The 12,978-nt window shown below is 46.3% G+C and overlaps 1 protein-coding gene across 2 annotated transcripts in view; it reads left to right on the forward strand.

Annotated features, from left to right (window-relative positions):
* DMRT1 (doublesex and mab-3 related transcription factor 1) overlaps nucleotides 1–12,978 on the forward strand; it is a 117,989-nt gene that overhangs the window by 38,493 nt on the left and 66,518 nt on the right. For both annotated transcript variants that reach the window (XM_017341623.4, XM_002708188.5), the window contains exon 3: nucleotides 7,252–7,535. In XM_017341623.4, the coding sequence (XP_017197112.1) occupies nucleotides 7,252–7,535 (284 nt within the window). The remainder of the gene's footprint in view (nucleotides 1–7,251; nucleotides 7,536–12,978) is intronic.

Consider the following 12,978-nt stretch of genomic DNA (forward strand, 5'->3'; position numbering starts at 1 on the left):
CCCTGCACTTGACTTGTTCATGATTCAGAATAGGGATGGTCAGGAGTAGCTTATTGATAGTTTGTATGTGGAAGACAGTTTTTTTAAAAAGATTGATTTATTTATTTTAGAGTTAGAGGGGGGTATTCCATCCATGGCTCACTTCCTAGATGGCCACAATCACCAGGCAGAGCCAGGCAGAAGCCAGGAGCCAGGAGACTCATCCAGGTCTCCCATGTGGGTAGCAGGGGCTCAAACACGTGGGCCATCTTCCACTGCACTCCAGGCATGTTACCAGGAAGCTGGTTTGGAAGTGGAGTAGCTGGGACAGAAACCGGTGCCTGTATGGGATGCAGCATCACAGGCAGAGGCTTTATCCACTATGCCACAATACCAGCCCCAAAACAACGTTTTGAAAATGTATACAATCATTTCTTGGTGTCTGAGGGGGGTTGGTTACAGGACCCTCTGTGGATACCAAAATTCACAGGGCTCAAGTCCATTTTATAAAAAGGCTCTAGTGTTTGGGTAAAAACTTACACACATTCTCCTACATACTTTATTTATTTATTTATTTGACAGGCAGAGTTAGACAGTGAGAGAGAGAGAGAGAGACAGAAAGAAAGGTCTTCCTTTCCGTGGCTGCTGCGGCCAGCGCCCTGTGCCAATCCGAAGCCAGGAGCCAGGTGCTTCCTCCTGGTCTCCCACGCGGTCTCCTGCATACTTTAAAACCTCTTTAGATTATTTCTGATACCTACTACAATGCAAATGCTATGCAAATAGTAATTATATTGTATCGTTTAGGGAACAATGAGAAGAAATAAGTTGTTATACATACAGTATGAAGTTTTTAATGAATTTATCTTTCAACAAGTTATTATTTGAGAGGCAGAGAAACTCAGAAAGAGAAAGAGATCTCCTATCTGCTGATTCACTTCCCAAATGCCTGCAACGGCTGGAGGCTGGGCCAGGTTGATGCTGCCTCCAGGAACCCAGTCCAGGTTTCCACTTGAGTGGCAGGGATCTGACTGCTTGAGTCATCATCTGCTCCCTCCCATGTACACATTCACAGGAAGCTGGAATCAGCAGTTGGAAATGGTGTTGAACCCATGTAATCCGGTGTGGGACAGGGATGTCTTAACCAGCATCCTCACCAATGGGTCAGATGCCCATATCTAGACAGTGTTTTTTTTCCTCATTATTTTTGAGCTGGATTCATTGTACCCACAAACGTGGAAACCACATGAATGGAAATACATAAAGCATACATACATATTTCAGATTTTGTGTAGCTGGTTTCTGAATTTGTTGACTTACAATTTCATGTTTCTTGCCTGTTCCTAGGGTGTCTGGCATGACTTCCTTGGGGAACTCTGCCCCATCCCTGCTACTGCAGAGGCTGGGAGAGGGCAGACTCTGCTCATACCCTTTTTAGTCATCCTCAGCCTGGGCAAGGAGCTGGGTGTTCTCTCTCAGGCCAGATCACTGAGCACTGAACAGTGATCAAGAGGGAAGCTGGGTAGTTCCTGGGTCTTGGACCAGAGGTGTTTACAGTGTGTCTTAGTTGTTTGAGGGAATTTATAGAACACCTGCCATGCCAGCGGTTTTCATGAGATTCTTTCTTCCACAGCTTCCAGGCTCCTGATGATCTTTTCTTGCCTGGAGTATTTACAGAGCCTCATCTGCTCTCATGCCTCCTTGGAATCCAGACTCATCACTTGGGCTTGGAGTAGATGAATCTTGCTAAGCATTTCCATGTCACTGCCTGGCTCTGCAAATCTTCCTTGATTCCATGGAGGGGAAACCAAAACTTTAGGGTCTGATGTTAATATTCAGGGCCTGCCTTAACAGACCCCAAGACATTCTCACTCTGTTGTCCCTTGTGTGAATACTGCACCCCTGCCAGGCCCATCTGGTCCCTGTCCCTGGAACAACATGTCTTGTTCTCTCCTTCCTTCGTGATTTTATCTTAATCTCCTCCTGAGTATTTCCCCGCCCTCTTTCTCAGTAACCTCCATCCTAGCTAACCACTCAGTGGGGGCCTTTGATGACACTGTCATTGTGATGCTAAGATGATTGCTCTGTGTATTTTTCAGTCTATGCCTCATTGTCCAAGTAGATTGTAAATTTTTAAGAAGTGAAGCATTTAAAGTGATCCTTTGTGCCTAACTAACTAATGACCACTAATGAGCTGAGTAAAATATACACGATAAAGTGGAAAATAAGTGAATTTTTAATTTCCTCCTTCGAATTGTCTAGAAAGCTTGTGAGGAACAGTAATGTTTGACTCTGTAGTGTTGCAGGCAGTCAAGTGTCTGGCAAATAGTGAGTGCTTAATATGTATTGGTGAAATGAAATAAGCACTTGAATAGGTGAACTCAGTGTTTGGGTTTAGAATAAATGAAGAAAGCTGGCTGCATGCCTTGGAAATCAGAATGGTTTGTCCACAGCAGACAGCACACACAGCTTGTGGTCTGAGCTCTGCAGAAGTTTAGGTAGGAGCTCAACTTCTTTACACAGAACACGTTGTATACTCATTTCCTGTACTCAGGCCAGCTCTGTAATGCAGTCCAGGGGTATATCAGTATCACGTATCTTTAGGGTTGATGTGGGCAGCAGTTGATTTGGCTCTAATGGGTCTCAACCTCGGAATTTGCTGAGAGCTTATTTAGATCCAGAATCCTGGGTCCCACCCATAGAATGTCTCACTTAGAAGGTCCCGGAATTTGTGTTTCTGCAGACTCCCAGGTGATGCTGCTGCTGCTGATTTGAGGACCGCACTTGCTGAGACCTGGGTTAGACATCTGTAGTTCTATGGGTGTTGATTTCTACCTTGGGGAATCTCCATGTGCCAGTAGGGTGCAGAGCGAGGCTGGGAGTCACAAAGCTGGTTTCAGTGACAAAAAAAGTTTAGTTTGGAGTGGGGCCGATGCTGTGGCATAGTGGATAAGGCCGCCAGCTACAGTGCCGGCATCCCATATGGGTGCTGGTTTGAGTTCCAGCTGTTCCACTTCCAATCCAGCTCTCTGCTATGGTCTGGGAAAGCAGTAGAAGATGGCCCAAGTCCTTGGGAACCTGCACCCATGTTGGAGACCTGGAAGAAGCTCCTGTCTCTTGGCTCCTGGCTTCGGATCAGTGCAGCTCTGGCTATTGTGGCCAGTTGCAGAGTGAACCAGTGGATAGAAGACCTCTCTCTCTCTCTCTCTCTCTCTCTGCCTCTCCTTCTCTTTCTGTGTAACTCTTGGAAGTAAATAAATAAATCTTTTTTTTTCTTAACAGTTCAGTTTGGAGCTTTAAAGGATAGACTTGCTGGTTTATACAGTGCTTCTTAAAGACTTACTTTTAAAATTGCTTAACCATTTTTAAGAGTATAAAATCTGTGGGGATCTGCTCTTGCAAAGCTCAAATAGTTGTGCTATTTAAATACCGGTTTAAATGGAACTTTTTTCAAACATATATCTCATTTTGTTCTTAAGGCTCATTATAACTTGAAGTAGGAAATAAAATATGGGTAAATGGAAAAGTGATGGTGATGTTAACTAATTACAGGCCGCTGTAGCAAAACAAATCATTGCTTTGACCTGACATAGTGTTTTATTTGAGGTTTACTGTGCAGTTTATTGAAGTCATTCTCTTGTTACCTTGAGAGTTATTGCTGCCATAATTTTGTGGCTAGATAAACTGAGGCCTAATTAAAGGGTCTAACTAAGGTCATGCAGCAGAACCTCAGCAACCTGTGCTGTGCCCTGATATTAGAAGGCTGGATTCGTGGGTTGCTACTTAATTCTGTGTCTGCTGCCTTCTTTTTTTCCCCTTTTCCTTTTTCCTTTCCTTTCCTTCCCTTCCCTCCCCTCTCTCCCCCTTCCCTTTCCTAGGTTAGTTTATGTATATATTTGAAAGTTATGCATATATTTGAAAGACAGTTACACAGAGAGAGAGGGATAGACAGATTTTCCATCTGCTGGTTCACACCCCAAATGGCCAAAACATCTAGGACTGAACCAGGCTGAAGCTAGGAGCTTGGAACTCCATCCAGGTCTTTTACATGGGTGACAGAAACCCAAGCACTTGGCCATCTTCCACTGCTTTCCTAGGTCCATTGATAGGGAGCTGGATCAGAAGAGGAACAGCTAGGACTTGAACTAGGATGCTGGCGTTGCAGGCAGTGGCTTAACCTGCTGCACCACAACACCAGCCCCTGTATTTATTTTTTTAAGAATCTTGCTTTTTATGGGGCTGATCCTGTGGCGTAGCAGGTTAAAGCCCCAGCCTGCAGCATCCCATATGGGTGGCGGTTCGAGTCCCAGCTGCTCCTCTTCTGATCCAGCTCTGTGCTGTGGCCTGGGAAAGCAGTAGAAGATGGCCCGAGTCCTTGGGCCCCTGCACCCACATGAAAGACCTGGAAGAAGCTCCTGTCTCTTGGCTTCAGATCAACTCAGCTCTGGCCGTTGCAGTCATTTGGGGAGTGAACCAGCAGAATGGAAGACTACTCTTTCCCTCTGGCTCTACCTCTCTCTGTTACTCTATCTTTCAAATAAATAAAATAAATATTAAAAAAAAAAGAAGAATCTTGCTTTTGGAGGGTAGACTTTAAGGGGCCCTGTCCCCAATGCTGAAACCATGAGGCCCTAAAGACCAGGTTGTCTTCAGTCTTGCCCAGGACTGATTTCTTGATCTTGTAATAGTTGACACACCACAGCCTGCCTGTTCCGAGATCCTTTTGGGCCTCTGACATCGTGTCCTCTGTTCTCCAGGAGTTCGGCCTTGGCTCTCTTTCCTCTGATAACAGCACCTCCCAGCCCCTCTCTTCAGCTGCACCCAAGCTGCTGCTCTTTGCCTGCCTGCTTTATCTTTGTCCTGAAATCCCATCAGCCCTCTATTCTGTTGAGTTGCGTCCCTCACGTGTCCGTGAAACCCACTGCCTCTAATATTTGCAGCCCCCTGAGTGAGGCCTCCTGAGCTACCTGAGTGGTTCTCCAGCTGTTCTCATTGCCTCTGGGCTCGCCCTCCCTCTGTCCTACATATTTCTGTGAGCTGAATCTCCCCAAGCACAGCTCCGTGACACTGTAAGCCCCTCGCTGAGAAGTCCTCAGTGGGGCAGCTAGATCCCAGAGTCCAACCAGCCTGGCGAGACTCCCCCCTGGCTCCAAGCCACCTGCCCCACAGCACTTGCCCTGCTTGGCGCCTAGTTGTTTCACCTGCCTGCCCTGCCCATTACTCCAGACTTCCCCTCACCTTCCATGCCTTTGTCCTTGCTGCCTTTTTCCCCATCCTTTCTTCTTGTTTTCCATCTATTTCCTGCTCTTTGAAGGTGTAGCTCAAATGCATTGTTTTACCCTATGAAGATCTCCTTAATTCTTTCTTAAGCTGCAAGCTACCTTTCCTTGCTCTGAATTTCAATATTTCACAAGTGTTTCTCATAAGCCCATGATAACTGGTGGTAATAATACCGGTAATCCCACCATTTCCCACCCACAGACTCTCTGTGGGCTGGATGACACTTCAGAGCCCCTTGGAGGCACTGGAGCGACGCGTAGAAGCTTGTTTGATAGATGCTCATTGGATAGGTGATGTAGGAATTTGTTCCGTCATTTACTGGAATTCACAACGTTTAAAGATGACACCAGGGGTTACTGAGCTAGACTTTGAGCTAAGCCAGGGTTGCCTCTTTGGGTGAATAAAGTTTTATTGCCAGTACAATCAGGTAGTAACAGTGACTGAATGGTGTATAAAACCCAAAATAGTTACTAACTGACCTTTGGGAGAACTTTATCTACCCTGGTCCATAGCATTGTCCAGACTTCTGAAGGATACAGTATCAGCTCTAGAAGGAAGTTAAGGAAACAATGTTTGTTTAAACTCTTTTTTTTTTTTTTTTGACAGGCAGAGTGGACAGTGAGAGAGAGAGACAGAGAGAAAGGTCTTCCTTTGCCGTTGGTTCACCCTCCAATGGCCGCTGCGGCCGGCATGCTGCGGCCGGCGCACCGCGCTGATCCGATGGCAGGAGCCAGGAACCAGGTGCTTTTCCTGGTCTCCCATGGGGTGCAGGGCCCAAGCACCTGGGCCATCCTCCACTGCACTCCCTGGCCACAGCAGAGAGCTGGCCTGGAAGAGGGGCAACCAGGACAGAATCCGGCGCCCCAACCGGGACTAGAACCCGGTGTGCCGGCGCTGCTAGGCGGAGGATTAGCCTAGTGAGCCGCGGCGCCGGCCCTGTTTAAACTCTTAACATCTTGCCTTGACTTCTCACATATCCCTGTGGCTGCCATAGTTTGGATGCTGGACTATTTTTACTTTATTGAAAGTTTATCCAGTCAATTTTATAAAATTTTAAATTTATTTGAAAGTTAGAGAGGGAGAGTTACCATCTACTGGTTGACCTCCCAGGTACCCACAATAGCCAGGGCTGGCCCAGGCCACGGCCAGGGGTCAGGAACTCAATCTGGGTCTCCCACAAGGGTGGCAGGAACATAAGTACTTGAGCCATCATCTGCTGTCTGCTTTTTAGCAGGTTGGAACTTGAGCCCAGGCACTGTGATATGGGTCCCAAGAGGTAGCTTAACTGCTGAGACAAACACCCACCCCTAAAATGTATACAATTAACTTTGTCATAAGAACATGTGGTCATGTTCACTACATTGGATCTCCAGTTTCTTGTATAGTGATGAGTATTTCTAGATAGAAATCACACTGCTGTGCTTTTTTTTCTAGTTAAATTTGCCCCTTAAGTATTTTTGATGTTCTCGGTGAAAGTAGCCAACATATGGGGCCTGCGTTATGGTGCAGCAAATTAAGCCAGCCACGTCCCATAATCAGCACAAATTTGAGTCCTAGCTGTTCTGCTTCCGTTCCAACTCCCTGGTAACGTATCTGGGAAAGCAGCAGATGATGGCCCAGAGTGCTTGTGCCCCTGCCACATATGTGAGATACCCTGGTACAGTTGCTGGCTCCTGGCTTTGGCTTGGTCCAACCCTGGCTCTTGTGGCCATTTGAGGAGTGAACCAGTGGATGGAAGATGTCTCTCTCTCTCTGTCTCTCCACTTTTCAAATAAATAAATAGATAGAAATCAGCGTGAGTCTTTGAGCTGTGTCCCCAGAGTGCTGACAGCCATGGAAACCCACCTGTATTTTGCCTGCAGAAGCGACAGATCAGGTACCTTGATCTACAGACCTTGAGAAGAAAGGTGACACTGCCAGGATACAAAGGTAGAGATTTCTGAGCCCCCGCGTTAATAACATGTTGTCATTTTCTTTTTCTTCTTTCCTTTGTAGAGGGGCGTATGGTCATCCAGGATATTCCTGCTGTCACCAGCAGAGGGCACGTGGAGAACACACCTGACCTGGTTTCAGACTCCACCTACTACAGCAGCTTTTACCAGCCATCTCTGTTCCCGTACTACAACAATCTGTACAACTACCCGCAGTACTCCATGGCCCTGGCTGCCGATTCTTCTTCTGGGGAGGTGGGAAGTCCCCTCGGGGGATCCCCAGTGAAGAACACCCTTCGGAGCCTCCCAGCACCTTACGTGCCTGGTCAGACTGGAAACCAGTGGCAGGTAGGATACTACCCTAAGAGTGAGCTGGGTATGTCAGAACCACATGATGCACCTGCACATGCATACTCACGGGGATCACATATACACATACAGATTTACATGTGTACACACACGAGCATGCCCAATTCAGCACATGCCTAGGCATAGTGTGAAAAATATTTAGAAAATTGTTCGCTTTGCCACTCATGCTGTTTTAGCCCCAAGGGTTGGCTACAAGGAGTTGTGAAGAAATGTGCATGAATTTGCTTTCTCTTTCCAATTTTACTCATTTTTTCAATGTCATTGTGGATGAGTACCCAGCTGGCCAGTGTCAGGTCGACAGGTAGCTTACTGGATGAGGCCTCTCTGCCTCCCACCTTGTCCATCACGTGCTGAGCAGCTTAGAAAATGCTGGGTGCTGGGCCGGCGCCGCAGCTCACTAGGCTAATCCTCCGCCTTGCGGCGCCGGCACACCGGGTTCTAGTCCCGGTCGGGGTGCCGGTTCTGTCCCGGTGCCCCTCTTCAAGGCCAGCTCTCTGCTGTGGCCAGGGAGTGCAGTGGAGGATGGCCCAAGTGCTTGGGCCCTGCACCCCATGGGAGACCAGGATAAGTACCTGGCTCCTGCCATCGGATCAGCGCGGTGCGCTGGCTGCAGCACGCCGGCCGCAGCGGCCACTGGAAGGTGAACCAACGGCAAAGGAAGACCTTTCTCTCTGTCTCTCTCTCTCACTGTCCACTCTGCCTGTCAAAAATAAAAATAAATAAATAAAAAAAAATGCTGGGTGCAGCCTTCTGGATAGCAGTGATCTTTGTGATGAATTTTCATTCTGGGAGGGAAAAAATGTCAGAATCTATATGATTGCATGGAAGAAAGGGCTCACAGTCAGTGTTGGCACAGTTGGAAGCATTTTTTTGCTTGGAGTGAGTATTGATCTTTGGATACTCTGGATATTTTTAATAGTGTGCAATTAAAAGCTTTTACTAGTTGGAGTAAAACAAAGCATTTTGCTCTACCAAGGAAGGAGCCTTTTTCTAGAGCTGTTCTGCCTTGTGGTTGTAACCATTTCCATCATGTAGTGTATTAGCAGCAAATTCTAGGCATAAAAAGCCTTGAGAGGCTGGATTACCATGTGTCCGTATGTTGAGGGCAATGAACATGTAAGATAGGCTCAACAGGTCCAAACCCCCTCTCCCCAGGAGATGTCAGTATTATGGGAGAACTGTTCACATTATGGGTAATTTACCTTGCTCTCGCTTTCTCAGCTGGGATTTGATTCCAACACTGTGCAACACTGAAGTATGTATTAGGGAATTTCTGTATTGGGGAATCCTTCTTTGATGTCCCCCCCTTTCCCCAGCTTTATTGAATTGTGATTGAGAAATAAGAATTGTACATATTTAAATGTTAATTGTGAGGATTTGACATGTATGCATTGTGCAGTGATTACCACAGTCGAGCTACTTACCCTCTCCATGATTTCACAGGGTTAGCATTTGGTTTGTGAGAAAGCTTCAGATGTGTTATCTAGCAAATTCCCAGTGCATAATCCAGTGTTATTATTTGCAGTCACCATACTGTACTTAGATTCCCAGAACTTACATATCTTAAAAATGTGTCTGTCTACTTTACCCAACATCTTTCATGTCCTATCATTGTACTCTCCGCTTTATGGGTTCAGTGTATTTTAGAAGTCTTTGACCGGCCGGCGCAGCGGCTCACTAGGCTAATCTCTGCCTTGTGGCGCCGGCACACCGGGTTCTAGTCCCGGTCGGGGCGCCGGATTCTGTCCCGGTTGCCCCTCTTCCAGGCCAGCTCTCTGCTGTGGCCAGGGAGTGCAGTGGAGGATGGCCCAAGTGCTTGGGCCCTGCACCCCATAGGAGACCAGGATAAGTACCTGGCTCCTGCCATCGGATCAGCGCGGTGCGCTGGCTGAAGTGCACTGGCCGTGGCGGCCATTGGAGGGTGAACCAACGGCAAAGGAAGACCTTTCTCTCTGTCTCTCTCTCTCACTGTCCATCCACTCTGCCTGTCCAAAAAAAAAAAAAAAAAAAAAAAAAAAAAGAAGTCTTTGACCTTCTTAAGCCCTTTTCTCTTTTTTTTTTTTTTTTTTTAGGCACTTTTCAAAAACTATGAACTGAAATTTTCCTCTGAGCAGTTCTGTTGCATTTTGCTCCTGCCTTTTTTTCTAGGCGTGGGGAAGTTGTTAATATTTCAAGTCACCCCAGTGTTGGGATCTTTTTGCTACTAGGGATCTGACTTCTTGGGACACATTAAAAGTCACTGAGATTTCAGCTTTTATCCTCCAAACTACGTATTTTCCTATGTTTCCCCATGCGTTTTCTCATTGGAATCCTACTTACCAAGCCCCATGTTTACATGGACAGCCTGAGGAAATTGGCGTGTAGGGTGGCATCATTGCCTGGTATTGGACAGCTGCTTCAGGTGCAGTGCCCTGGGAGCCATTTCTGCCGAGAGAGAAGCTTGACTCTGTCTTCATGCTAGCTAGGATGGCAGGAAAAATCGTGGGCAGGTTCTCTTATCCCTGTGAGGGGCATGCAGTGTTGATGCTCAGCACCTTCCCTAGAAGTTACTGGGCTAGAGAGAGGCACCCCTGTCCAGAGCTCAGGAGAGATGCTGAGGCATCATCTAATATATGGGTTTGTTTTCCCAGGGGGCTGAGCTTCAGCCTGCTTACTTCCTCGCTGGTCATTGTCTGTGATATATTGTTGTATAACACATTATTTTGCAGCTCTAGGTCCTTTCTCCTGCTGTGGCTGATGGCTATTCTTTGCAGTTAATAATAACATCAGGAATGAGAGGTGTCATTTACTGAGCAGCTAATCTTCCCACTGTCCTTTTCCAGGGTGAGGACTTTGAGACCGGAATTACCTTGGATAGGTCACACACCCCCAGAGTGAGGCAGCTGAGGTTTGCATCTGTTATCCGCCTGGCTCCCAGGCATGCGTATCAGCACAATCTGGTTAGCTCTGAGTCTGCAACAAACTCAGGGCTCCCGAAACTGCCTGCCTCTCAGGAGCCCTCAGAGCTGAGGCCTCTGGGGAAGGTGCAGCAGTCTGTGCCGGTGGACCTTAACTTGAAGCGTCAGTTAAGTACTAGCACTGAGGCCCTCTTGATTCTTTAAGGCTTAGAAAATCTACCTAAGTCCTTTGTTTTCCATTAGCGATCTTCTTGGAACTGTCATATGATTTTCTTCTGTTGTGGAGATCAAAAGTAGGCAGAAATTTCTAAAACAGTGCCAGTGCATGGTTCCTGCAGGTGGCTGAGGATCGAACCCCTGTGGGTTCCTGAAATAAACAGCTTCTGCCATTGGTATTTAAAAAAAAAAAAAAGATTTTATTATTTGAGAAGTAGAGTTATAGACAATGAGAGGAGGAGACAAGAGAGAAAGGTCTTCCATCTGCTAGTTCACTCCATAAACGGCCACAATGACCAGAGCTGGGCTGTTCTGGAGCCAGGAGCTTTTTATGGGTCTCCCATGTGGGCGCAGGGACCCAAGCACTTGCTTTCCCAAGCCATAGCAGAGAAGAACAGCAGCCAGGACTAGAACGGGCGCCCATATGGGATGCTGGTGCTTCAGGCAGAGGATTAACCTACTGTGCCATGGTGTCGGCCCCAGCCATGTATTTTAACATATGCTGAGTTCCCTGCTGTTTTGAAGTTACTTCTGGAATGGACATACTAGTTTTCTATGCATGTGATTATCAGTACAGCAGACTTAGGCACACCTGCAGTGTGTGTGTACAAAAAAGGATGCTAAGAGGAGGGGCTCCACCGAGTGACCTCTCCGGGTCTTCTGTGTCTGACATTTTTTTTGAGTCTGTGGGTTAATCCTATAAATAAATGTGAAGCCTGCCCTGACTTAGGATCTGTTTGTCACGTGTACAAAAAAAAAGTTCTATTGAAAATGAATTCTTACATTAAAAATAGGGTACATACAATCCATCAATTTGGAAAATGACTAGGGAAAGGCAGTGCAGCAGTGATCAGAGCCTGAAGAGTTTTAGTCCACCCTACTCTGCTGCAGAGAAAGTGAGCTCCAGAGCTGAAGGGATTTCCTGGCACACATCTGAAGGACTCCAGGTCTGTTGATTCAGGGTATCCGCACAGTTAAGGAACATGGGTTCTGGCTCTGGAAATCTGTGGAAGTTCTAACTGTGATTTGACATGGTAACATTGAGCAAAATACTTAATCCTCCAAATCTCAGGTTTTTTTTTTTTTATCTGTATAGTGGGTGTCTTCATGGAGTGGTTGCATGGACATGTAAGGCAATGTGATTGATAAATAAAATGAGATGATAAGTAAACATGGAGTTTCTGTGTCGACCAAGAAGTGCTATGCTGATATTTACTGTGAGGATTTTATTTCAGTTCTCATTATTTCCATTGGGCCTTGATTTTTTTTTTTGAGGTCTATTTAGTTGTTCACCATTTATTCCTCTGAGTTTTAGTTAGCTATCTCAGGTCCCCTTTGTAACAAAATGGGATATAAACAATGCACATTTTTAAATATTATGAAAAGACTATGGCATGTGACTGTGAATGTACATGGAATGGTGTTATTATCACTAAGGGGAAATTTGATCCACTTAGGAAATAGAAAATATAAAGCATAGATAAAAATATAATGATGTGAAATGTTCTTTTAAGATTCATTTGTTTTAAAGAAGTATTAAATAGTAAAACATACAAATAATACTTTTCAGTTAATGTTGAAAGGACAGGAATTGGTTGGCTCACTTTTTAGAAAAGATTCTTTATTTGAAAGGCAGAACGTCAGAGAGGCAGAGAGACAGAGTCAGAGACACATCTTTATCTGCTGGTTCATTCCCCAAATGCTTGGAATAGCCATGGCTGGGCCAGGCTGAAACCAGGAGCCTGGGACTCCATCCAGGTCTCCCACTTGGATGGCAGGGACCAAGTAGTTGGGCTCAAGTACATCCCAGGCAGATTGCAGGTAGCTAGATTGGAAGCAGAAGAGCTGGGACTTGAATCAGTGCTTTGATACAGGATGCCGACATCCCGAACGGCCAGACTCATCTTTATACTGGGGGTGCCCAGAACAGGAATCTGGGCTGCCACGGTCTCCCTCTTACCTTGCTTGTTTGTTTCTTGGAGGTGCTCTGGACAATGCCTTGCCCCTCCTGGTGCCAGTGTCCCAGAGGATCTCCCTTGGTTGTTGCCCTGCTTTTTGGCTGTCTCTTATTCTTCTCCCCCTCCCCCCTCCCCTCCTCCTCCCTCCTCCCCTCCCTTCTCCTCCTCCTCCCCCTTCTCCTCTTTTTTTTTTTTTTTTAATCTGACCCAGGCTCAGCCCAAAGTGCTAGAATCTGAGGCTGGATGTGTTCCATCTACTTTCTAAAAATATTTATTTGTTTCTCTATTTGCTTGTAACCTGAAAGGCAGAGGGGCAGAGGAATGGAGAGAGAGCTTGCATCTGCTGGTTCA

Source organism: Oryctolagus cuniculus, chromosome 1, assembly GCF_051225735.1.
Source record: "Oryctolagus cuniculus isolate XC-2025 breed Fujian yellow rabbit chromosome 1, ASM5122573v1, whole genome shotgun sequence".
Lineage (NCBI taxonomy): Eukaryota > Metazoa > Chordata > Mammalia > Lagomorpha > Leporidae > Oryctolagus > Oryctolagus cuniculus.